Source organism: Bos taurus, chromosome 3 (genome assembly GCF_002263795.3).
Source record: "Bos taurus isolate L1 Dominette 01449 registration number 42190680 breed Hereford chromosome 3, ARS-UCD2.0, whole genome shotgun sequence".
In the NCBI taxonomy this organism is placed as follows: Eukaryota; Metazoa; Chordata; class Mammalia; order Artiodactyla; family Bovidae; genus Bos; species Bos taurus.
The window spans coordinates 117,687,063-117,712,913 of NC_037330.1; the positions used below are offsets into that span (position 1 = coordinate 117,687,063).

At 50.9% G+C, this 25,851-nt stretch overlaps 1 protein-coding gene across 8 annotated transcripts in view; it reads left to right on the top strand.

Annotated features, from left to right (window-relative positions):
* Positions 1–12,372, top strand: part of TRAF3IP1 (TRAF3 interacting protein 1) — a 60,386-nt gene extending 48,014 nt beyond the window's left edge. For 4 of the 8 annotated variants that reach the window (XM_059882362.1, XM_059882371.1, XM_059882373.1 and 1 more), the window contains 3 exons: positions 9,134–9,357; positions 10,030–10,191; positions 10,804–12,372. In XM_059882362.1, coding sequence (XP_059738345.1) covers positions 9,134–9,357; positions 10,030–10,191; positions 10,804–10,810 — 393 coding nt within the window. In that variant the 3' untranslated portion in view covers positions 10,811–12,372. Of the gene's footprint in view, positions 1–9,133; positions 9,358–10,029 lie in introns of those variants that run through there. The other 4 variants (XM_024985836.2, XM_005204987.5, NM_001192044.3 and 1 more) reach the window with 3 other exon arrangements.
* Positions 12,373–25,851: the final 13,479 nt, after the last annotated feature.

Here is a 25,851-nt window from a genome sequence, read left to right on the forward strand (position 1 = left end):
ATCTGAAAGAATAAATACATGGTCATAGCCTTTCATAAAAATGCTCGAAAGGACCAGTTTTAGGCCAGTAATGTATTCTTCACTTCATTCCTTTAAATAGAGAAAGAACCCCTCTAGCTGGGCGTCTGAGTCCGCGTTTCCCTGTTGCCTGCTCTGTTGGTGTCGTTTTGATCAGCTTCCCATGTGACAAGATGATTTTTAAATTATTTCCATTTTGGAGTCAGAAAGACCTGTCTGAAGTTGTGTCTTCTCTATTCTGTCCAGTAACCTCGGGCTTCAGCCACAGTGAACTCGCATAGCCTTCCGAGAGCGTTCCTTGTTCCTTTCCATGGACGGTAATGTCTGTAGAAGTAGCTGACACTTAATGATCTTTTGATTTCCCTCTGCACCAGGTGCTGGGTGGTTCCATATATGCATTTCTTCTCCTGTTGAAGTTTACCCCTTAGTTGTTCTCAACAGCTGACGTCAGTACAGCAGTTACTGCCCCTAGGACCTGCATCCGTCACTCCATTTAATCCTCACGGGAACTTACGAGATAGGTGTCATCCCATTTGCTAAGTTCGGAAACAGGCACAAAAGTTATCGTGTCTGAGATTACATAGACAGGAGGATGTCACCCAGGTCTGCCTGCATCCGGTCTGGGAGTCAGCCTCACACTACACAGCTTCGCGCATGTGCTTTCTAAAGGCTTCCTGCTTGTGTTTTATTTCTTATCTGTAGTGGCCGCAACGAGCAGGATTTTTTCCTGGCTGCCCGGGGTCTTTGTTGCCGCACCCGGGCTTTCTCCAGATGTGGCAAGGCCGGGCTGTTCGTGTTTGGTACAGGGGCCGCTCACTGCTGTGACTTCTCTTGATGCCAACCACAGGTTCGTGCTGGCTTCAGCAGCTGTAGCACTCGGGCTCCGCAGTTCCGTGGTGAGTGGGCTTAGGCGCTCTGCAGCGTGTGGGATCTTCCATACCAGGGATTGAACCCCGTCCCTTGCACTGGCAGGCGCATTCTTAACCACTGGACCGCAAGGCCACAAGGGAAGTCCCTGTGAGCAGATGTTTAGTCATCTGGAAGGTTTTTTAACAGCACGCCGCTGCCTTGGAGCAGTGGCTTTCTCTCTGCTGCCGGTGCTCAGCAGTCATTACCTGCAGCGGTCAGGTTGTGGTAGAACGATCGGAATCAGTGTTGTTGTTGCTGTTTTCCTGTTATTCTCTTTATTCCTTGGCAGATTAATCACAGATTTCAGCTTTTCAGTGCCACATGTGGGTGAGTTAGAATAGTCACAGCACCTTGCTAGGGCGCCATGCCAAAGAAACAGGGCATCTGGGCCCACGGGTACCAGCTCTGACATCAGAGCACAGAAATACAGTCCTGGCTGGTGGAAAATACTTGATGTACGTTGGTGCAGCCACGTCGTAAAGCTCTGTGCCGGGACGTCACGTGGCTGAAGACAGATATACCCGCTGGCCCAGCAGCGCCGCTTCTCACCACGCGTGCCGGAGGGTCCTGTGCGCACGTGTGCTGGGATACACCTGTGAGACGGCTCATAGCTGTGTGGTCTGTCGTGCCCCAGGCCAGGAACCACCACGTGTCCACCAGCACAGCAGTGGATGGGTACGTCGGTGTATTCGTCCGGTCACGTCGCCATTCAGCAGTGCCGAGGGACAGAGGCTGACACACGCGGATACGTGAGAGAGAGTGTGTGTATGTGTCTGTCTGTCTGTCTGTGAGATTCCTTCCTTCCGTCCTGCACACGTGGAACAGGCGGGCGGGTATGCGAACAGCAGAGCTGGTCACACAGACCCGGGACTCGAGCCGGCAGCGGCACCTCGGGCTCCGGGGGCCCTGGCGGGGTTTGCTCTCCTGACGCAGGCGGTGGCTGCAGGTGGCGCCGTGTCGTTCTCTCAAGCTGTGCAGTTCTGCCTTAGGTGCTTTCCTGTAGGTTAAACGTTAAAGTGTTTGGCTCCAGACCGTTTTCCCATGTGTTCCGTTTGACCCACACCGGACGTGAACACGTGCTTTGCAGAGAAGTCTGATGGCGGAGTGTCCTCTGGGTGGATGGGACCCTCGGAATAGTCCTCCTGGGGGGTCTCTGCTTTCTTCCTGTAGCTTGGGTACAGGCATTCCTCGGTTTAGGAAGAAAAGGAACTTCTGACAGGCTGTATATGAATCACTTCCTGAGGTCATGGGGGAGCATGCTATTTAAAGCACACGCCCACACGCTCTGATTTATTGCCCCCTCCTTGATTCATCAGGCCACTGTTTATTGGGTTTGCTTAATGTGGGGCAGAGCTCTCCCAGGAGGTCCCAGGACCCCTCAGATCAGCGGCTGAGTGGAGGGCAGCGCTGTGCCTGATCCCACTCCTGAGAGATTCTGGCGAGACCTGCAGGTCAGGGTTTGCAGCATTATTTTGACGACAGTACTTTCTTCTCCTGAAGCCTTGTGTTGAAATGTCAAGAAACCTCTCAGGTTAATGCTTTTTACGTGTATGACTTACAATAATAATTATAAACTTAAAAAGTCACTATAAACACAATTAAATGCCCACACTTCTGGGGACAAGTACATGTGTGGCAAATGCAATTAATATTCAGTCCCAGAGGCAGCTGTTCCCCCGAAAGATCCTGGAAAGTCACTTCTTCCGAAGCGCGTGTGAAGTGGCCAGCCAAACGAGGAAACACTTTGCCAGAGGTCCCCGCCGCCCGACAGCAGCTGAGTCAACAGTCTGCAGCCCGTGAGAGGAGGGAGCCCGCCCGGCAGCAGGCAGGAGGGCGCCGGGGGTGGGCGAGTGTCCCCGCGTCACCTGCAGCGCCCCCGTCACGGCTGGGGTGCCGCCCGCGGGCCTCAGCTCAGCTCCGAGCCAAGAACCGCAGCCTTTCCATGAAGAGCTTCAAGAGCGCGTCTCATGGGGTGGGCTGTGTGTGTTTCAGAAAGTGAGGACAGGAAGCGATGTGTCAGGGAGGAAGGTAAACGCTGTTCCGACGGGAGAGCTCGTCCGCCTGAAGCCACGAGAACGCGGTGTGGGTTGGCGCTGAGCACACAGCAGGCGAGTGTCGCCTGCAGGAGCGTCACCTGCAGCCTCTCCTGAGGCCGGTGCCCGTCCTTCGTGGCGGAGACGTTTACAACAGCGGTGACTGTTCGTCCAGGGTTTACAATGTGTGAGGCACTGAGCTGCTTGCTTTATGTTACCCCATCGAATCCTGCCTGCAGGGTAAATATTAGCATTTCCATTTTATTGTGAGGAGACCGAGGCAGGGCGAGGTCAGGCCGCGCTCTGGAGGCCGTAAAGCTCCGAGGAGGCGGAAGGCCGGCTGGGTCCCCGCGGAGCGCCCGGGCCTGACGGCCCAAGCCCGCCCCCGAGTCCGCCCACGTTCCAGCGGCTTTTAGGCACTATTTGGGGGTAATGATACAGTTTCTCTTGTTTTTTTTTTTTTTCTTCCATTTTCAAAAATTAAGCATATTTCATATGACTAATTCCTGTGTGGTGAGTACAGTGGTGGATTCTCAGATTTTACTGTACATATTAAAAGTCTATAAAACTGGGGTTTATAATGGTTGCGTTTGTCTGGAAAGTTGCTGATACAGCAGAACGAGCTGTGTATAAATCAGAGCCTGTCGTCAGTGGGGGTGCTTTGTAAAGCACAGAGTCAGTCTTGACTTACCCACTCTACCCGCCGCCTTAAATGAAAACTTGGAAAATGCCAGAATTTTTATATTTTGCAGCAATGGGAAAAGCCTATCCCAGCTATCATAATCCTAGCCCAGTCTTGTGTTAAAGTCCTTAACCCCTCAAAAGTAAGACTGTGCACTCCGTGGCGTGTGTCCCCGATGGCGCTCGGTGCCGACACAGAATCCTGACGGAGGCTGGCAGGCAGCCCCTGGGTGTGCTGTCCCAGGCGGGACGCACCGAGTTCAGCAGGTGCTGTGTGTGTCCGTCCCTGTCCCGAGGTCTCTGCCCTGTATGGTTTCGTGTTAGAGTCAGTATGATGCCAGATACATAGGAATTACTTCATATCATTATGAGTGGGTTTAAGCAGAATTTTAAATGTCTCAATTAAGTCAGTCATCAATATCATCACTATAATAAAGTTCAGTTTAGTCGCTTAGTCATGCTCAACTCTTTGCGACTCCTTGGACTGCAGCACGCCAGGCCTCCCTGTCCGTCACCAACTCCTGGAGCTTGCTCAAACTCATGTCCGTCGAGATGGTGATGCCATCCAACCGTCTTCATCTTCCATCGTCCCCTTCTCCTCCAGCCTTCAATCTTTCCCAGCATCAGGATCTTTTCAAATAAGTCAGCTCTTTGCATCAGGTGGCCAAAGTATTGGAGTTTCAGTTTCAGCATGAGTCCTTCCAATGAATATTCAAGACTGATCTCCTTTAGGATGGACTGGTTGGGTCTCTTTGCAGTCCAAGGGACTCTCAAGAGTCTTCTCGAACAACATAGTTTGAATGCATCAGTTCTTTGGCACTCAGGCTTCTTTATGGTCCAACTCTCACATCCATACATGACCACTGGAAAAACCGTAGCCTTGACTAGATGGGCCTTTGTTGGCAAAGTAATATCTCTGCTTTTTAATATGCTGTCTAAGTTGGTCATAGCTTTTCTTCCAAGGAGTGAGCATCTTTTAATTTCATGGCTGCACTCACCATCTGCAGTGATTTTGGAGCCCAAGAAAATAAACTCTGTCACTGTTTCCATTGTTTCCCCATCTATTTGCCATAAAGTGATGGGACTGGAAGCCACGATCTTGGTGTTTTGAATGTTGAGTTTTGAGCCAACTTCTTCACTCTCCTCTTTCACTTTCATCAAGAGGCTTTTTAGTTCCTCTTCACTTGCTGCTATAAGGCTGGTGTCATCTGCATATCTGGGGTTATTGATATTTCTCCTGGCAACCTTGATTCCAGCTTGTGCTTCATCTAGCCCTGCATTTCACGTGATGTATTCTGCATATAAATTAAATAAGCAGGGTGACAATATATAGCCTTGATGTACCCCTTTCCCAATTTGGAACCAATCCATCGTTCCATGTCCAGTTCTAACTGTTGCTTCTTGACCTGCATACAGATTTCTCAGGAGGCAGGTCAGGTGGTCTGGTATTCCCATCTCTTGAAGAGTTTTCCACAGTTTGTTATGATCCACACAGTCAAAGGCTTTAGTGTAGTCAATGAAGCTGAAGTAGATGTTTTTCTGGAACTCTCTTGCTTTTTCGATAATTCAACAGATGTTGGCAGTTTGATCTCTGTTTTCTCTGCCTTTTCTAAATTCAGCTTGAACATCTGGAAGTTCTCAGTTCATGTGCTGTTGAAGCCTGGCTTGGAGAATTTTGAGCATTACTTTGCTAGCATGTGAGATGAAGGCAGTTGTGTGGTAGTTTGAGCATTCTTTGGCATTGCCTTTCTTTGGGATTGGAATGAAAACTGACCTTTTCCAGTCCTGTGGACACTGCTGAGTTTTCCAGATTTAGTGGCATATTGAGTGTGGCACTTTCATAGCATCATCTTTTAGGAGTTGAAATAGCTCAGCTGGAATTCCATCACCTCCACTAACTTTGTTCATAGTTATGCTTCCTAAGGCCCACTTAACTTTGGACTTCAGGGTATCTGGCTGTAGGTGAGTGATGACACCATCATGGTTATCTGGGTCATGAAGATCTGTTTTGTATAGTTCATAATAAAGTAGTCAGTATAATAAGGACAGCACATTTTTTCCTGGGAAGTAATTTATCATTGTTTATCATTGATTCATTTTAGTCACTTAGCATTTTAATTCAAAAGCACTTTTATAGCCACTACCTTTTTTTTTTTTTTAAATTGAAGTTATTTTGAGATAACTGTAGATTCAAATGTATTTATAAGAGATAACAGAGACCCCGGGGACCCTTTACTTGGTCCTCCCTGCTGATAACATCTGACAAAGCTGAGTGCATTGTCACATCCAGGATGCAGACCTTGATGCCGTCAGGATACAGGACATCTCCAGCATCCCAAGGATCCCTCTTATTGCCCTTTTATAATGACACCCACCCTCTGCCTTCCACCCCACCCTGTCCCAAACCCTTGGCAACTGCTAATCTGGTCTCCATTTTATAGTGATATCATTTTAAGACTGTTATGGAAATGGAATCATGCAGCATGTAAATTTTGAGACTGGCTTTTTTTCACTCAGCATAACTCTCAGCAGGTCCATCCAGGTTGTTGTGTGAATCAGCAGTTCATTCCTCTTTTCTTGCCAAGTAGTATTCCGTGATATGGGCGTAGCATAGTGTATTTATTCACTCCCTGAAGGGTATCTGGGCTGTGTCCAGTGTTTGGCTGCTCTGAATGAAGCTTCCATCAACACACCTACACAGGCTTTTGTGTCAGCACGTCTTCCCTTCTCTGGGGTCAGTGCCCAGGGGTATAGTTGCTGGCTTGTATGGCGGTTGCACGGTTAGTTTTAAAGACCTGGTCACACTGTTTCCAGAGCAGCTGTACCGTTTTGCGTTCCCACCAGCCAGGACTGAGGGGTCCAGGCTCCGAGTCCTTCCCAGCGTCTGCCATGGTCACTGTTTCTGATAGGTGTGGGTTACCCCTCTTGTGCTGCTAATCGCGTTTCCTTGGCGGGGAATGACTGCGTGTCTTTGCACGTGCGTTCGGCCCTCTGTGTGTCATCTTAGGTGAAGAGTCTGTTCTTTTGTCCGTCTTCTAGCTCGATTGCTTGCTTTTTGCTGCTGATGTCCGGGAGTCTGTGCGCCACGGGTCCTGGGCCTTTGCCAGGCCTGTGCTCTGAGCGCACGCCCTCACCGTCTAGCGTGCCTCCCACGCTGTCAGCAGGGTTGTTGCCCATGGACAGTGTTTAATGGTGACAGCACCCATGTATCAGTTTTTCCTTCAACTGATCATGTTTTTAGTGTCAAGTCAAAACTGTTTATTTACCTGGCCCTAAATCCCGAGGACTTTCTTCTAGGTTTTTTCCCTAGAAGTTTTATAGTTTTATGTTTTCCATTTCAGTCCGTGGCCCGTTTCAGGGAAGTCTCTGTGTAAGGTGTGAGACTGGTCAGGGTCCCGTTCCGCCTGTGTGTCCAGTCTCTGCAGTGCCGCGTATGACAGTGTGTCCAGTCGCTGCAGTGCCGCGTGTGACAGTGTGTCCAGTCTCTGCAGTGCCGCGTGTGACAGTGTGTCCAGTCGCTGCAGTGCCGCGTATGACAGTGTGTCCAGTCGCTGCAGTGCCGCGTGTGACAGTGTGTCCAGTCTCTGCAGTGCCGCGTGTGACAGTGTGTCCAGTCGCTGCAGTGCCGCGTGTGACAGTGTGTCCAGTCGCTGCAGTGCCACGTGTGACAGTGTGTCCAGTCGCTGCAGTGCCGCGTATGACAGTGTGTCCAGTCTCTGCAGTGCCGCGTGTGACAGTGTGTCCAGTCGCTGCAGTGCCGCGTATGACAGTGTGTCCAGTCGCTGCAGTGCCACGTGTGACAGCCTGCCTCTCCTCCGCTGGCTTGCCGTAGCACCTTTGTCAGAAGTCAGGTGGGCGTGTTTGTGAGGAGGACCTGGGTTCTCTGCTCTGTCCCCTGGATCTGGGTGTCCACCCTGCCCTGACCACACCGTCCTGAGTGCTGTTGCTCTAGTTAAGTCCTGAGATCCAGTAGCCTGATGCTCCCCACATATTTCTTCTTTTTCAAAATGTTTCGGCCACGCTAGATCCTGTGCCTTTCTGTGTAAGTTTTAGGACAGTCTTGTCCACGTCTACAAACCATTTGGGACTGTGGTAGGAATTGTATTAAACCCGTATATCAATTTGGGGAGAACTGACATCTTTACTCTGTTAATCTTGCAGTTGATGGACAGGGTATGGCTCTCACTTTTTAGACCTCCTTTGATGTGTTTTATCCACGTTGTGCAGTTTTCAGTACACAAGTTCTATACATATTTTGTTAGACTTACGAATGGTACTTCTCTTTTCTGAGCAGTAATAGGTGGCGATGTATCTTTAATTTTGGTAGCCGTGTGTTCATTGCCAGCAAACAGAAACAGTTGCTTTTTGTATGTTTATCTTGTATCTCGCAGCCTTGCAGAATTCACTGGTTCTGTGAGCTTTGCCTTCTGTCTGTAGTCCTATTCGTTTAATGCTTCTGCGTGCCGGGCACTGTGTTAAGGCTTCCATGTGTTTGCTAAAGGCCAGAGCACAGTGGAGCTCAGATCTCGACACGTAAATCTCTTACTCACATCATCTGTTCATTTGGCAGGTTTTTAAGGAGCACTTACGTGGACCAGATGCAGGTTCCTGCCCTCTGGGGTCTTGGTCTGAACCGGATTAGAAGTGACACGAGCGCTTATGTGTCACTTGGTTAAACAAGCCTAGAAATAAAAGGAGTCCATCAGTTCTAACTTAATCCATCCGACTCCTGCTGTCCGTGGGCAAAGCAGGGGCATGGAGTCAGCCTGTGTGGGTGGGAGCACCGGGGCCGGGGCGGGGGCGTTCCTGAAGAGTTTTAATTTCCCCAGGAAAGGTCCCCAAGCCAAGATGCCTGTCGGTTCTTGAGATTCAGAGATGTCAGTGGTAAAGTCTCATACGAAGAGAATTCTAGGTATTGCTTGTGTGAAACAGCCCAAGAACCCCTGGCCAAAACCGACTGAAGGTCTCTGGTCACCTCCCTCCTCCCCTCCTTCAGCAGCGGCCGTGGGAGCCCCTCCGCCACCTACCCGGCCCCAGGCCCCATGGCCTCAGCCTCCCCTGCTGCCCCATGTTGCCCTGGCCACGCCCTCCGTCCACACACTGGCTCCTCCCTCTGCGGTGGTCCTCCCCTCCCCTCCCCTTCTCTGCTGGGCGGGTTATCTTTCGCTCCGGGCTGGCGGGGTTGCAGCCCCGTGAAGTGGGGAGGTGGGGCCCTCAGGGAGTGACATGCACCCTGGGTCCCTTTTCCTTTGGGGACTGTCCTCTGTGTCCCTGCCTGAGCTCTTGTAACAAGAACAGCTGTAGGTTTCCGGTCACCTGGGAGATGAAGACCTTACTGTACAGGCCCTCACGGGCACTGCTGGCCGAGCCTCGGGGTCACAGGTGTGAAGCCCTGTCTACAATCCTGCAGGTCACGCACCAGTGCTGTCCCCGCGCCCACGCCCTCTGCCCTCAGGAGTAAGTGTGCTCCTCTCCCTTCACACTCCTCCCAGGAGAAGCCGCTTGTCTTCGAGTCGTCCTGGAAGAAGGAGAAGGACATCGTCTCCAAGGAAATAGAGAAGCTCCGGGTGTCCATCCAGACCCTGTGCCGGAGCGCCCTTCCCCTGGGCAAGATCATGGACTACATCCAGGAGGATGTGGACGCCATGCAGAACGAGCTGCAGCTGTGGCACGCTGAGAACCAGCAGCACGCGGAGGCCCTGCAGCTGGAGCAGAGGTGGGGGGGCGGGGGAGGGAGGGAGAGACAGCCCAGGGCAGCAAATGGAGGCCCTGCAGCAGGAGCAGAGGTGGTGGTGGGGGACTGGGGGAGGGGCGGGGGGAGGGAGGGTAAGGGCGTTAGGGACTGGGAGAGGGGTGGGGGAGACCTCTGGAGAACCCAGCCCTCTCAACCCTCTTTCTTACCTCCTCCCCCAAGGAAAGTACATTGCTTCTTCATTCACAACATAATGTGCATTTCTCTGTAGCAGCTAGGAAAGATCTGCACTCAGTGTTCAGAATCCCGAGATTTAGACATTCAAAAGGCAGGAAACTTAGCAGTTTGGATACCATGTTTACCTTGTGTCTTATCGAAACCCCCAAAGTTTTGTGACTGTAATTTGAAAGTATTTAAAATTTTTTACTTGAAAAAAGCACATTTATATTTTTATCCCCCCCCCCCACCCCTTTGGATACAATGAGTAATTTGCTTTTGTTACCTCCCATTGTTTTAATTAAGAAGCCAGTGTAGGGATTTCCCTGGTGTCCAGTGGTTAAGGCGCCGCACTCCCAACACAGGGGCCCTGGGTTCAGTCCCCAGTCGGGGAACTAAGATCCCCGCATGCTGCACGACGAAAAGCATCAGATGGGAAAGGAGAGAGGTCCTCACGAGCCCCGGCTTGTGTCCCGGCAGCATCACTGACGGCGCCGTGGAGCCCCTCAAGGCGGAGCTGGCGGAGCTGGAGCAGCTGGTCAGGGACCAGCAGGACAAGATCTGTGCCGTGAAGGCGAACATCCTGAAGAACGAGGAGAAGATCCAGAAGATGGTGTACAGCATCAACCTGAGTTCCAGGAGGTGAGAGCTCAAAGCTGCAGACTCCAGGGGTCCCTCAGCCTGCGCTTAAGGAGGAGGCTGGCACTTCGCTCCTGGTGTGAGGTTTCAGTCTGAAGGCGGCGGTGAGCAGCTCACAGCATCATCCTCCTGGTTTTCAGAGCTTTACCACCTTAGGCACGTTCGGCCTGGGAGAGACCGTGTTTCCCTGCCTTCCTCCACTGGAACACTCACTAGTTACAAACGGCTCTTGCTGACACCTCTGGTGTGAGACATTTCTCTGCAAGCCTGGTCTCTGCCGTCAGCTGTTGGGTTCTGGGCCGGTCCGTCCAGCGGGTGAGCGGTGCTGGGACCACCCGGGACGCAGGTGTCCAAGACCGCAGACTCCAAGCCTGCTGACAGGACTGCTCGAGCCCCGAGTGAGGCTGGTTGCACGTTTTAACAGGAGCCTTATAAAGGCAGTGAGGCCCAAAAAGCAGAGACTTATATTTTTAGCTCACTTCCACTTGCAAAGGGTTCATTTCAGCCCGTGTCTTTATAAGGTACCCACGAACTCTAGTTTTTAACCTCTCTGTCATTGCGTGTACCTTAACGCAATTCTTATTGCTCCCTATTATGTTGTGCTTATTTTTCCAGCCCTTAAAAGTTCATATATTTAAAAAGGAGATTTGACTGTGGCCTTTGCGGGCATCGTCTGACTTGAGAGTGTCATAGGCCGCATCCTCACTTTCTTCAACATCGAGCCCCTGGGCTTCCCCGCGAGCACATCAGTGCAGCTGTGGGACCCCTCATCCTCTCTAGAAGCAAAGCTTGCTGTTCAAGCCAACGGCCCAGGCCTGTTCCTTTGCCCAGCTGTAAGCACCCGGGCACCTCAGAGACAGGTGGCTCAGGAAGAACCTGCAGAAGGAAGACTTTAAAGGATGCACAGGAAAAAAAAAAAAATTAAAGGATGCACAGATTTGCAAAATTTTTTGATGTTACCATTTTTTAGAAATTTTTTTTAAAGTGAAAGTTTTTTTTAAAAAAACATGGTTTATATTTAGTTTTTCACTACGTATAATATTGTAAATACTAAAGTCTTGTATTTGTGTATAAAGGATCTCACCGTTTGGAGACATGCTTACGGGTCTTAAAGTCTGGGTCCTGACACTTCTGTTCTGCATACTATTATTTATGATGTAACCCAAACAGTGTCATTTTAAATGTTAGAATTTCCTGAGAGAGTTTTGTTTCTTTAAAAGATTAGCACAGATGGCACAGTTAAGTTTTTCCTTAGTGTCATTTCCAAAGTAAATCTGTTACAGAGGTCGTTCTATGATTTTTGAAGCAAAGTTCAAGATTGGATTATTAAGATGTGCCATTGTGAAACACTGGTCTTTTTCTCCTTTCTGTAGTTAACCATAAAATTCTGTCTGCTGAAATGACACTAGATATTAACACGTCATTGGAGGAGGGGAGGTGGACCGGTGACCCAGGCCTTCCCACGTTCACAGTCTCTTTTCCACCGACTCAAGTGACAGCCACCACCCCAAAGGGACCCTGTTTTGGGTCAGGTTAAGAAGTCTACCTTTTATGAATTTGTAGGTAAGACTAGAGTTTTTGTGTTGCAAAAAAATCGCATACATTGTATGTGAGTCAAATTTTGTATGGAATAGTCTCTCAAATTGTATCATAAAATTTATTTTTCTTTTATACATAAATCATTAAAAATAATCACCTGTTTTTTTTCTATCAGCGTATGGGGTTGTGCAGTTCAGTTCACACCTGGAAAAAAGCATATGGATTTTTAAAACTTCAGCATGTGTGCAGTTTTTTTTCTGTGAAGACAGTTCAGGCAATTTATATTTTCACTCATGACACCCCTTTTCTGTATAAATTGGAGTCTTATATAAGGCAGGTAAACACTTTTCAGGAATTTTATGATCATTCATGAAGTCCTAGGAAGTCGCTGCATGTGGTTATGACTGTATTCAACACAGATGAATAAATCCTGTTATTTATAATTTCGATAAAATACGCAAATAGGATTATTAAATGTTTTCTTCTGCTATGGCATGTAAGTTTTCAGGAAGTACTGGAGTCATACTTTAGACATTTTAATTAAAAACAATTGAGCTGGTTGGACTGACACATTTATATTTAAAGGAAATATGTCAACCTTTGAAAAAATAACTTGGAAACTAAAATTCAAGCTTTCTACTTTGATATTCATACTTATTTTTCTTCTCAATAAGCAACTTGAAAACTAGTAATTGGACTCTAGGAAGAGAGGTGGTGGTTAGTGACGGTGTAAGTGGAGTTGGGGTCTTGGGGGGTCTGGAGTCCTCAGCCTGTCAACAGGTGCCTCCGAAGTATACCTGGACTTCTTCTCCAAGCCGCCCTGACCTGACCAGGATGTGTCTTCTGCTGACGTGCGCAGCGTGGGGGGGGACTTGAGCAAGAGGAGAGGTGGCCAGACCTCTCCCGGCTTTTGAATAAACAGCATGGTGTCCCCAGTCACAGGCTTAGGGTGACCAGCCAGCTTGAGCTCCCACAAAAACCGGGTTCAGAATGAGACTACCTTTGGATGTATCTTCCCTGAAAAGTTTATAGAAACAATCTAAAAAGGAATAAAAATTATTTGGTTTCTCCTTTTTCCTAAAAAAAAAAGAATGACATTGCCCATAGGACCCTGTGCTCAGGCGGCCCACCCTGAAGGGTTTCCGCACAGACTGGACTCCACTCCCAGCTCTGGGTCTTCCACCCACGCGCAGGGAAGCAGAGACAGGTCACCTCATTCCTCATGGCCCCCACGCCCCCCGCCCCACCAGGAGCCTACCAGCCAGAAAAGCAGGTGTGTGAGTCCCAGGGCTGCTGGGACAGGAGGAAGCCTCCAGCATATCCACTCCCTGAGCAAGCTCACCTCTGTCCCGTGATGCTCTTTATTAATAACAAGGCTGTGTATTTTTCTAAAAAGTATCCTGGCAAGCACAGTTTAACACAGGCTTTACCGGCGGGCGGAAGGAAGCTCCTGGAAGAACCCTCTCTGGTTATGTGTGTTTCCATGGAGGGAAGTTGAAGAGGACTTTTTTAAAAATTCATTGAGAGAAATGACATTTAAATGGCTTTTGAAGCTATGAAAACTAGCGTTTAAGTCCGTATTTAGAGCTGAGTTCCAGATTGATTATCAGCTTCTTAAACCGAGGAAGTTGGTCTTTCTGGTAAGAAAATGAAGTTCAGGGACTTGCCTGGTGGTCCAGTGGTTAGGACTCCATGGTTTCACTGCCAAGGGCCCTGGGTCTTGCTCTGAACTGTAGACCAAAAGGCCCCTACACATCTGAAGATCGAAGGCTAAGCCTGGACACTGACTTGCTCCCTTCACTGCCCTCCGTCGTGTCCGTGGGTAGCACCTTGGCGTCTCAAAGCCCAGACAAGGCTCATCATGGACAGCAAAGGGCAGATGGGCCAGTCGTTGAAGCTGGGGGTGGCCTGCCAGCCAGGGGTGCATCTCACTGGCCACCGGGGTTATGGCCGGGATGTGCCCTGCTCCGTGACTCCTGGACCTTTCCCCTCTGCCCGCTGACCGGCAGAGAAGGACCAGAGTGCGCCATGTGGGGGAGTGCAGGTCCCACTCCAGCCAGACCCCACCTCTCCAGGTGAATTCTGCCCTCGTCAAGGTGGTCTCCTCTGCTGACAGGCTCTTCTTTCCCCTAAACGGCACAGGCTAAGGCAAGAAACTTGGTGGGAAGGAGGCCAGGGGCCTGGGGAGAGCTTGGGACTTTGGATCTGTGTGGCCTGGATACCTCCCACCCCACCCCTGAGCTCAGATGCCGGGACAGGGTCACCAGCCCCTCAGTACCAAGGGCTTCTCAAGAGTTCTGGCTCACACGGGGCTCCTGCCCACCCCTGCATCCTGCAGGGCAGCTGGTCCCCGTCAGCTTGGCAGGGGGCCCCACGTCTCCTTCCCGCCCCGTGGTGCGAACGTGCCCCCGACGCACGTTAAGCCCGGGACTGCTCCCTCCCGTGTGGAGTGCCGGCCGCGAGCGTTTTCCTGGGGGAGGCCAGGACCATGGTATGCGCCGAGGCAAGTCCTGTCCAGGCCTCCGCCCGAGGACACACAGGGCTGGACGCCACAGACACGTCTTTGCCTCGGCCTGTGGCCACTGCCGGGGACTCGGGCCTCCTAGCTGCTGGTGCCGAGGAGGGATGTGGTCTTAAAGCCGAGCATGGGGCCCTTCAGGGCTGAGGCTTCTCTCTAAAGTGCATTAAGCCCTCTGGCCTGGGCAGTGAGCAGCCAGCACTTCGAGCAGACGCTGACCACCCTGCCTGGTGGACAGACAGACGGGGCCGGGCGGGCACAGGTCTCCCCAGGGCCCAGCTGTCCTCCTGGTCCTAGCCACAGGGAGCTCAAAGGGACGGGACCAGACGAGGAAGGGTGCCCATGGCCCCCCAGAACAGGAGGCTGAGCGAGTGAAGGACTCCCCAACACGGGACTGGACTCCAGCTCTGCCGTGAGGACCCTTGAGTACCGCTGCCCGGGAGGTGGAGAAGGGGGCCGTGGAGGTGGGCCAGGGCGCACCACAGGGCAGGGCCCGAGAGAAGGTGAGTCCACGTGCTTGGTGGGTGCAGAGCCCACGGCTGGTTTAGCCCTCGAGGACACATGTTGACCTTTCTCCCCAGTCTGTAAACTGGAGAGTAAAAACAAAAATCCCCGTGACGTTACTGAAGAAATGTAAGCTGGTAACACGCTGTAACTCTATAGTGATAAATCAGGATGGTACTGGTCTGGGAAAATATAAATTAATCAGTGAAAGAGCATAGGAACTCCCAGCCAGGTACATAAATTCTAGGAATTTTAATTTCTAATAAATGTGGTACTTCAAAGCAGAAATAATTCAGATCGTTGTCCAAATTAATGGTGTTGGAACATATGGTTCTCCATATGGCAAAGACTATTACATACAAAAATAAATTCTAAAAAAATTAGAGAGTTCCAAAAATATGAGAATACTAGAAGAAAATAATTGGAGAATACGTATAGCATGTGTAAAACTGTTTACATAATATATTGATATATGCATTGTACTATTTATAAATTTATTTGTGATAATTCTGTTTTGTGAGAGGCAGTGTGATACGTGGGAATAAAGCACGGGAGGAGAGCACAGGGGCTCCCCTGGTGGTCCAGCGCCTCAGACTCCACGGTCCCAGCAGGAGGGGCGTGGGTTGGATCCCTGGTCAGGGAACTAGATCCCACAGCCCCAGCTGCAACTAAGACCCGGCACAGCCAAAGAGGTAAATATAGACATTTAAAAAAGATGAGCGCATATGAAGTGCTAAACATGTTAGGGTGAAAAAGAACTTCCTTTTTCAGAAGCCATAAATGAAAAAAAAATATATTGATACTTGGCTCTGTAAGAAATAAAAACTTCTATGTAACCAAGCAAAAGTAAACAATGGCTCACTGGGAGACATATTTGCAACATCTCTAACAGAGAGTCAGTATCCATAATATTCTTTAGTAAGAAAAATACTTGTAGCCCAGTTGAATGATGGAAGGAAGATATAAATAAGCAGTCAATTCGTGGAAGAATCCGGAAACCAACATTTGGCCTTATTCTCCAGGAATAACAGGGCAGAGAGTTTGGGAATCCAGGCTGGAGAGAGTGGCCGGAGTTGGGACCCTGGCAGGTCAGGGTGTCCAGCCCTCAACCCAGGGAGGGGAGGGCTCATCTGTTAGCTGGTTACTTTGGGCAAACAGCCTACATTTTTGCCTCACTTTCCCCTGTGTTTGGTTGGGTTCATCCACATGGTTACGGCTTCATAGGATGTTGTCAGAGGATAAATGTGTGACTGGTTATAAAGTACATAGATCAATAATTGGCTTGTAGTAGCTCTCTATAAGCACTGAAAAGCACTCTTTCCTTCTGGAAAGAGAAGGAACGTGCCAGTGAGCGAGGTCTGTGGCAGCCATGGCCTCCACGAGGGAGGATGTGGCGCTCAGAACACAGCCCACCCTGGGGTCTCCCCGACCATTCCTCTCTGCACAGACCCCAGCCAAAAAAAAAAGTATTTATGTAATGTTGGTGATGGACAGGGAGGCCTGGCATCCTGCAGTCCATGGGGTCGCAAAGAGTCAGACACAACCGCTAACACACTTCATCCTGTGAGCCTCCCAGGGCTGGGAGTCAGGCCCTAGCTACCCATTCTCCAGATGAGAACACCGAGGCTGTGAGAGCACAGGCCTTGGCCAGGTCTAAGTCCCAGGCGTGTCGTCCGGTGGCCTCTGGGGTAAGCAGGCCTGGGCTGTGTCGGAGCACGAGGCTGGCTCCGGATCCCAGGCGGGCAGGCAGCTCAGAGGGGATCGCTGGCCTTTGGGCTGAGGACACGTGGCCTGCTGGTCCCCGGCGTGGGTTCCTCTTGCTTATTCTGTCGTCTGGGTGAGCACAAAGCTAAGAAACGGTGAGTGGGTGGTTTCTACAAACCCCTGGGTGTTCTGGCTGGTGCCACAGCAAGGGCAGCCGCGGCCGGTGTGCGCACGGTGCGCTGACCAGCCGCAGCGGCCGCGGGTCATCCCCTGTCCGGCCTCAAACCGGACACCAGAGCCCAGACCCTAGTACTTGGCCGATCCGCCTGGGGGCCACAGGCACTGGGCTTGTGGGCTGGACCCACCAACCCATCAGGCACAGTGCCAGGGCTCATGGCACTTCTAGCAGCCCAGGGAAGTGCTTTTTTTATAATAAAAAACTAACTTTCAGGTCGGAGTAAATGTTTAAGTGTGTAATGGTTATACATTTGCCCTTATAGCAATGTGGTTGTAAAATAGAATTTTTAATATTTTTTGTGGAGGAAGGGCCCCCAGAGGCTCAGCTGCCGTGGGCTCTCGTGCAGCCTGAGGCCTCCCGGCCGCTGGGACTCAGACCGTCCCAGCCCCGTGTGGCTGGACCCACCGCGGAGGGGACCTCACCCCCACGCCTCCCGGACGCGCCCCAGAGCAGAGCGGAGCCCCGTTCTTCCGGTGGGTTTTCCATTTCCAGGGATTAGGGCTCTGAAGGAAAGCGTCTTTGGGGCAGTTTCAACACAAACACCAGGATGCACTTAAAAATAGAACTCGCAAATAGAAACCCTGAAACCATGGCTTTTAGGCAGGCATTAAGCGCATTCAGCTGGGGGCAAAATCACACCTCCCCGAATGAACGTGGTCCTTCAGCCCGCGGTACCGGGGAAGGAGCCTGTCCCCTTAGCGGTGGCTTCTGTGACCCTTTGCCAGCGTGCCCCCCAGACGGGGCTTGTGGACCAGCCTCCAGCCCCCCACAAGACTGTCCCCTACCGCCTGTAAAACTGCACGCCCCTCTCAGGGTTCCCCCTATTTTGACACCTGCCAAAACACCATTTGTGGTTTTAAAGTGAGGTTCTTAGACTCCTTAGTGACAGGAGGAAAGAGCAGCGTGGGTCTCCGGGGTGAGCGTTCCCCTCACCATCCCTCCAGGAGAAGCCTGGCAGGGCCCTGCCCGAGAGACCCCTCTGGACCTCCAAAGCCCCCTGCCACAGACACTGGCATCGTGAGGGCCTGAGCACAGGTCAGGGGGTGCAGGTTGGGCTGGAGCTGCTCGCGCAAGTGATTGCTAAATCTTTCGGAACTCTGAGCTGTTGTGTTAAAAACGAAGGAAGTGGATGCTGAAAATTCATCACCGCTTAGCTTAATTATTTGGTTACTTTCTGCTCTCGTCTGCACCTTCGGGGCCACCTGTCGGGTGAGTAGAGTATAGACTATCTGTACTTTGCCCGATCCAAAGTCAGTTGTCACTTTGGGCTAAGGCTGGAGTATTTACATCAGGGAAACTGGAAGATCTGACCCAGTGAGAGTGATAATAAAATGTGTGTATCTGCAGCCATTCCATGCGGAATAGCACAAGAGAAATCGAGGCAGTTCATTTCAGTATTCAAAAATGATCATTCAGTTCAGCAGAGTTATCACTCACGTCACTGCTGAACGAGCCAGGTTCCTCTGCAGAAATTGGTCGAATATCTTTCCCCTTACTCGTGGAAACAAGTGGAACTCTTAACCCACATTTAGGCCAGGGCTGCATTTGGCAATTGCACCGTAGGTTGACTGTGAACCCAAGTGTTCAGCAAAAATCCACGAAAGCATTCTATGAGACTTGATTATCGACCTACATGGCATTTGTAATAAAGAGTATTGTGTATTTTATAGGGCTTCCCAGGTGGCTTAGCGGTAAAGAACCCACTTGCCTATGCAGGAGACCTCGGTTCGATCCCTGGGTCGGGAAGATCCCTCGGAGAAGCAAATGGAATCCCACTCCAGTATTCTTGCCTGGGAAATCCTGTGGACTGAGAAGCCTGACGGGCTACAGTCCAGGGGGTCACAAGAGTCAGATGTAACTTAGTGACTAAACAACATCGTGTATTTAATTATTTGTAAATTATGTGCTGCACATATTTGCACCACGACCATTTTGAGACTATATTGTTACCTACGGTCTCACTGATGCTATTTGTCACTCCCCTCCCTCGGGTCAGGGGAGGAGAGGTCTTCTGTGTGGCCTCTGGTTCTGATGGGGCCTCCTCCAAGTTCTGGGCCTCATCCCTGCGGGAGGCAGGGGATCTGCGCTCCAGGAAAGGTCAGAAGCTCCCAGCCCCGGGCAGGTCTGCAAACCCTTCTCAGGAGCAGTGACGGCGTGGGTGGGGGTGTCTGTCCCCGCTCCCAGACCTGACCTTCCGCAGCGGGGTCTTCAGGCTGCATTTCTGCCGGGTCCCCAGGTCCTTGTAAAGGGCCAGCCTGCTGGAGCTGCAGGGGATGCAGGGGATGCAGGCGACGTGTGCCCATTGCTTTCTAAGTGACCACACCTGTCCCACTTCCCGACAAAACAGCCTTTGAGCTGACAGCTCCTCCAGGCTCTGCTTTCTCAAACAGACACACTCAGGGGCTTTGGGTGTGGGCCCCTGCCTCTGGATTTGGTGGGCTCAGGGGTACTGAGGTCCTCCCTGGGATCAGCTGGGTCTCCTGGATCAGAGCCAGAGGACTTGGGGGTGAGGTGGGGTGGGAGCACTGCAGACAGAGCGGAGCTGGCCTCATGGACTCCAGAGGCGGGTCCAGGCTGCCTCCACCCGGGGTCCCGCCAGTGGCATCCTTTCCCTGGGAAGGCAGGGGTGCAGGCGCAGGTCTCTGACCACCCAGTGCCCTTCCGCTGACCCTGCTTGAGTGGCTGGTCCCGGGGCCCAGAAGGTGGCCCTGGGGGTTCCCTGGGCTCTGCTCACACAGCTACTGCTCTACTTTGTCTTATTGCCTTCATAGCTTTCTGCTTAGTTACTATTTGTTCAGGGCTTCCCTGGTGGCTCAGTGGTAAAGACCCTGCCTGCCAGTGCAGGGGACACAGGTTCGATCCTTGGTCCAGGAAGATCCCACGAGCTGTGGGGCAAGTAAGCCCACACATGGCAAATACTAAAGCCCGTGTGTCTAGAGCCTGTGCTCCCCGACAAGAGAAGTCGCTGCGATGAGAAGCAACAAAGGGGAGCACCTCGACTGTCGACCTACACGAGTTTATAAAAAGGGATTGTTCGATTTGTGGGGCTTCCTGGTGGCTCAGCAGTAAAGAATCTGCCTGCAACGCAAGGGACACGGGTTCGATGCCTGGGTCAGGAAGATCCCTTGGAGAAGGGAATGGCAGCCCACTCCAGTATTCTTACCTGGGAAACTCCACGGACAGGGGAGCCTGGTGGACTATAAGCCATGCGGTCGCAAAAAGCTGGGCACGACTTAGTGACTAAACAACAACTCACTATGATGATGGATTTCTCCTTGATACATTTTTTCATCCTTCGCTTTTAAATCTTTGTTAATGTTTACATTTTATCTGTGTCTCTTGTAAACACTAAGGCTGCGCACCTTTGTCTTTAACCTGGGTAATTCGCCCTACTTGGATGTATTATTCTGTCTCGTTAAGAATACTTTTCCTACTGTTTTGGTGCTTGTTTTTCTGGCCTTGTTGTGGACACAGGGAAGTTTTCAGCCTCTTTTTCGTGTTCAGTTTTCCTAGAGCTCCCTAATTTCGGAGTTATGCACTCTATGGTTGTTAATTTGATATCTAATCTGCTTTAATCCCACTAAGTTTGATCAATATCTTTACTTTCTTCCAATAATACAAGGACGACCTCTACTTAAATACTGTATCATCTGATTTTTAGCTTTATCCCGTTGTTTTTTTGCTCACAAATTGTTTTTAAAGGTTTTTAATTTTTAAAAGTTTATAGATTTCCTGTTTTGAATTTGTTTTTTATTTTATACTAGGGTTGATTTACAGTGTTGTATAGTTTCAGGTGTACAGCAAAGGGACTCAGTTATGTATATAAATGCGTCCATTCTTTTTCAGATTCTTTTCCTATATAGGTTATTGTAGGATATTGGCTAGAGTTCCCTGTGCGATACAGTAAGTCATTGTCGACTATCTACTTTATACAGGGTATTGTGCATATGTTGGAGAAGGCAATGGCACTCCACTCCAGTACTCTTGCCTGGAGAATCCCATGGCCGGAGGAGCCTGGTGCGCTGTGGTCCGTGGGGTCGCTGGGAGTCGGACATGACTGAGCAACTTTACTTTCACTTTTCACTTTCATGCATTGGAGAAGGAAATGGCAAGCCATTCCAGTGTTCTTGCCTGGAGAATCCCAGGGACGGGGGCGCCTGGTGGGCTGCCGTCTACAGGGTCGCACAGAGTCGGACACGACTGAAGCAACTTAGCAGCAGCAGCAGTATGGCTGAGTAACATTCCATTGTAAGGTGCATCACATCTTCTTTGTCCATTATTCTGTTGATGGACAGTTAGGTTAACTACCTGTCCTGACCACTGTAAACAGTGCTGCGGTGAACATCAGGGTGCGTGCATCCTTCCTGACCGTGTTTTCCTCTGGATATACGCCCAGGAGTGAGATTGCAGGGTCATGTGGTAGCTCTATTTTTAGTTTCTTAAGGAACCTCCCACACTGTTTTCCATCCTGGCTGCACCAGTTTACCTCCCTACCAATAGAGTAAGAGGGCTCCCTTCTCTCCACACTCTCTCCAGCATTCATTTATAGACTTTTGATGATGGCTGTTCTGACCAGGGTGAGGTGGCACCTCGTTGTAGTTTTACACATTAAGGATTTTGTTGTTGTTTAGGCAGCCAAGGTTTGTCAACATTCGTTCACAAATTTACCAATATCTGCTCATCATTTCTTCTGGCATCTTAGACTTTCCATCTGGAACCACCTCCTTCTTTCTGTAAGTGTCCTTTTTCAAAACTGGTCCTTCAACATTTCCTTTAAGGACCCCGTGATGCAGCAGGCAGAACTGGGTAGAAAGAGCCCTGCCATCTCACTAAAGCTTGGCGAGTCAGTGGGAAGCACGCTGCCTCCGTCACTTTGCCTGCCTTCCGTGGGGGCTGGACCGCTCGCCCAGCGTACCCGGCATCCCCGCCCATGACATCGCCACATCTAGGGCTGCTGGCCACCTTCTCAGGACCCCTGTCTTTGCAAAAAGTTGTGCTCAAAGTGGGACTTAAACTAAACAGACTTCCTCTAGGAAACACACACAATCACACTGCTGCGAACGTTGCTTTTATGGACATTTCCCCGAGAAATATTTCTCTCTGGAAAAATAAATTCACAGGATGTAATTAAAACCATTATATGTGTATGTTGGCCTGGGCACGTCTTAAGTGCTTCACCAAATGGGCCACCAAATAAAGAAATGAAGGCCGGCTTTGTTCACGTCTAGGAACAATGACCTTTATTAACTGTAACCCAGGGCGTTCTTCTGTTCCTTTGCGGATTCAGAAGCAGCCTTTCACCGGGACCCGTGTTCAGGGCACGCGCCTTTGGTCCTGACCGCAGTGTGACCGACCCCTGCTGGGAACAGCAGAGCAGCCTGCGTGGTGTCACTTGGACGAAGGTGACCGTTTCAGGGCCCACGGACGGTCGAATGGCCTGTGTTTTCTGACTTGCCACCTTTGAAAAAATAAAATACATTCCTCTTATCTTCCAAACATCTTAAATTCTAAAGGAGAAAGTGACCAGAGTCATGAGCCTTGAGCGACACGGCTTAGGGAGCTACATGGTACATTGTCTCCTTTTTAAAAAATTGTTTTCGTTTATTTACTTTTGTTTGTGGTGGGTCTTCCTTGCTGTGTGAGTGCTGTCTCTAGTTGCGGCGAGCAGGGGCTATTTGCTAGTTGCGGCGTGTAGGCTTCTCGTTGCGGCGGCTTCTCCGGCTGTGAGATGCAGGCTCTAGTTGTGGCTCTGGGGGCCCAGTTGCTTCGTGGCCTGTGGGGATCAAACCTGTTTGCCTGCAATGACAGGCAGGTTCCCAACCACCGGACACCAGAGAAGTCCCCGTGTTGTCTCCTTTTTTGGACGAAGGTGACCATTTCAGGGCCCGCGGATGGTTGAATGGCCTGTGTCGAATTCTCTGGGGAATTCTTCCTTCATCCCAGTGCCCTGGTGGAGGACACAGCCACAGGTGTGCACAGTCCTTCATGGTGGGCATGTGGCCCAGCAGGCCAATCAGAGTATTCTCCGGGATGGATGTGTGATGCAGGCCGAGAGGTTTCTCTTGCAGCCACTGAGTGAGGAGCTTGAAGGCCTGTGGGGATGCAGTGCAGAACAAACATGGAGGAGAACAAGTCTGGAGAAGGATGAGATCTACTGCCAGACCCTGAGCTCCTGGATCCAGCTGTGCCTGAAGACCATCCCATCCTCAACTTCCCATTCTGTAGATGTCTTGTGGGTGTGATGATTCAAGCTGTGTGTCGTCTTGGCTAGGTCACGATGCCAGTTATTTGGTCAAACACCCGCCTGGGTGTTTCTATCAAGGCATACTATAAATGGAATCCGCATCTACAATCCACTGACTGATTTATTTATTTAAACCCTTGTCTGTGCCATGGACATGTGGGATCTTAGCTCCCTAACCAGGGATCAAATCCATGCCCCGTGCATTGGAAGCACACAGTCCCAACCACTGGACTGGCCAGGGAAGCCCCCCTTTGACTTTAAATTAAGGAGATGACCCTGAATAGTCTGGGTGGGTCTTAGGCAATCAGTCAAAGGCCTTAAGAGCAAAAACAGGTTTCCTTGAGAAAAAGGGATCCTGCCCCAAGACTGCAGCACAGAAACCTTGTCTGAGTGCCCAGCTTGCTAACCTGCTAAAGAGTCAGATATGTCTTAGTGACTGAATGAACAAGAGCAACAATTTGCCCTACAGACTTATCTCTTGTCTGAGTTTCTACCTGCCAGCCAGATTTCAGACTTGCCAGCCAACTCCTTGTCCCCAGGACGGACCCCAAGGCAAGGATTGTGTGCATGTGATTAAGGGTGGAAATGGTGGGTTCTGATTTCAGCCGGATCCTGGGGCCTCCGAGGCGTGAGCTACAGTCAGTTTGCCCTGCCTTAAGTAGGGACTGCCACTCCCAGGCCCTCCTCTCTCTCCCCCTGCAGACATTCCAGAGCCCGTGGGTTACAGCAGACCAACAGAGTCTACTGTCCTTCACTGGTCTGAGCAGAGCCTCTTCTGACACAGCGTCCACTCCCTGTGTGAAGGAGGGATGCCCTCACCCTCACCTATAGACCATGCCAAAGGCTTTTAATTATTCAGGTGGCCAGACTCTGCCGGGCAACACAGCCTTTGGAGTTCGGGCTTGGAGTGGTGGTTCCTCGGCCACAGGAAGCTGACCATGGCCAACTGGCTGGCCAGGGCTCTGTCCCCAGAACATCCACATACAGGAGACGCCTGAACTGACGGTCATGTAGGGTCAGGCTGGAGTTTCTCACACAGTGAGACTGAGGGCTGCCAGGGCAGAAGCCAAGAGATGGCCAGCCCAAGGAAGTCCATTGGCAGAAAGGGGCTGGGCATGTGCCCTGCACAAGCCGGCAGAGAGACAGGGAGCGTGCTGGAGAGACAGAGAGAGAGACACCAAGGGTCAGGGAAACAGGGAGACAAAGAGAGACAGAGAAGGCGAGACTGTATGACCCCAAACAGCTGCAGCAAAATATATTCCCTCTCACATCTTTGCCCTGGAAGTGACACTGATGTTCCTGCACAGAGAGATGGGCAGGGTCCATGCTAGCCCCCTGACCTCGAGTGGACATCGGTCACTTCTTGGACCAACAGAATGTGGCGGGAGTGATGCTCACAGCTTCCGAGAGGTCATAGGACAGGCGTCCCCCCCAACTCTCTCCCTCTCTGCCCCTGCCTGCTCTTCTTTGTCTTCCCCACCCCCGGACCTCCCACTGGCATCCAGTCACCATGCTGTGAGGAGCCCAAAGTGTGGGTGTTCCTACCGCAGCCCCAGATTTGAGACACAGAGTGAGAAGGCCATGCGAGCGGACAGAGCTGGAAGGGATGGGGCCACAAGCCAAGGAAGCCGGGACCACCAGGAGCTGGAAGAGACGGGAAGGGTCCTGCCCGAGAGCCTCCAGAGGGATCATGGCCCTGATGACACCTTGAGTTCAGCCTCTGCCCCCAAACTGAGCAAGAACACGTTTCCTCTGGTTTCGGAGTGTGTAGAAATTGTCGTGGCAGCCACAGGAAGCTCACACCCAGAATCACTAATCCCCTGGGAGTGAGGGCTGAGAAGGATGGAGTGGAGCCAGGGAGCAGGGGGCTTCCATGGGAGGCAGGGAAGGTGAGAAGTTAACCACAGACAGAGAGGAGGCCTCGCAGCCAAGAGACTGGACAGCCAGCAGCCAGCATCAGCCTGTGAGCGCTGTCCTTTCAGGCGACCCCACCCCAGCCTCGGGGTCTCCCAGCCGAGGCCCCAGTCGTGAAGCAGAGACAAGCCGCTCCCTCTGTGCTCGTCCACACTCCTGTCCACAGAAACCACGTGCTATTACACACGGTGACACCAGCTGGTTGTGGTTCGAGGCTGTTGCTTTGTTAGCCAGTGACACAGAGAGACACAGGCTTGGCAGGTCAAGGAGAGAGACAGGATCAGAGAGGCTCCTGGGTCCCAGGCAGCCAGGCTTCTGAGGTCAGCTCAGCCAGACACCCTGGCCACCCCGCATCCCCAGACCAAACCAAAGGCTCCTTGGACTTGAACCAGCTTTAGGGGATGTCTGGCTAAGATCGTGGCATCTGGTCCACTTCATGGCAAATAGATGGGGAAACAGTGACAGACTTTATTTTTTGGGGCTCCAAAATCACTGCAGATAGTGATTGCAGCCATGAAATTAAAAGATGCTTACTCCTTGGAAGGAAAGTTATGACCAACCTAGATAGCATATTCAAAAGCAGAGACATTACTTTGCCAACAAAGGTCCGTCTAGTCAAGGCTATGGTTTTTCCAGTGGTCATGTATGGATGTGAGAGTTGGGCTGTAAAGAAAGCTGAGCACTGAAGAATTAATGCCTTTGAACTGTGGTATTGGAGAAGACTCTTGAGAGTCCCTTGGACTGCAAGGAGATCCAACCAGTCCATTCTAAAGGAGATCAGTCCTGAATATTCATTGGAAAGACTGATCCTAAAGCTGAAATTCTAATACTTTGGCCACGTGATGCAAAGAACTGGCTCATTTGAAAAGACCCTGATGCTGGGAAAGATTGAAGGTGGGAGGAGAAGGGGACGACAGAGGCTGAGATGGTTGGATGGCATCCCGACTCAATGGACACGGGTTTGAGTAAACTCCGGGAGTTGGTGATGGACAGGGAGGCCTG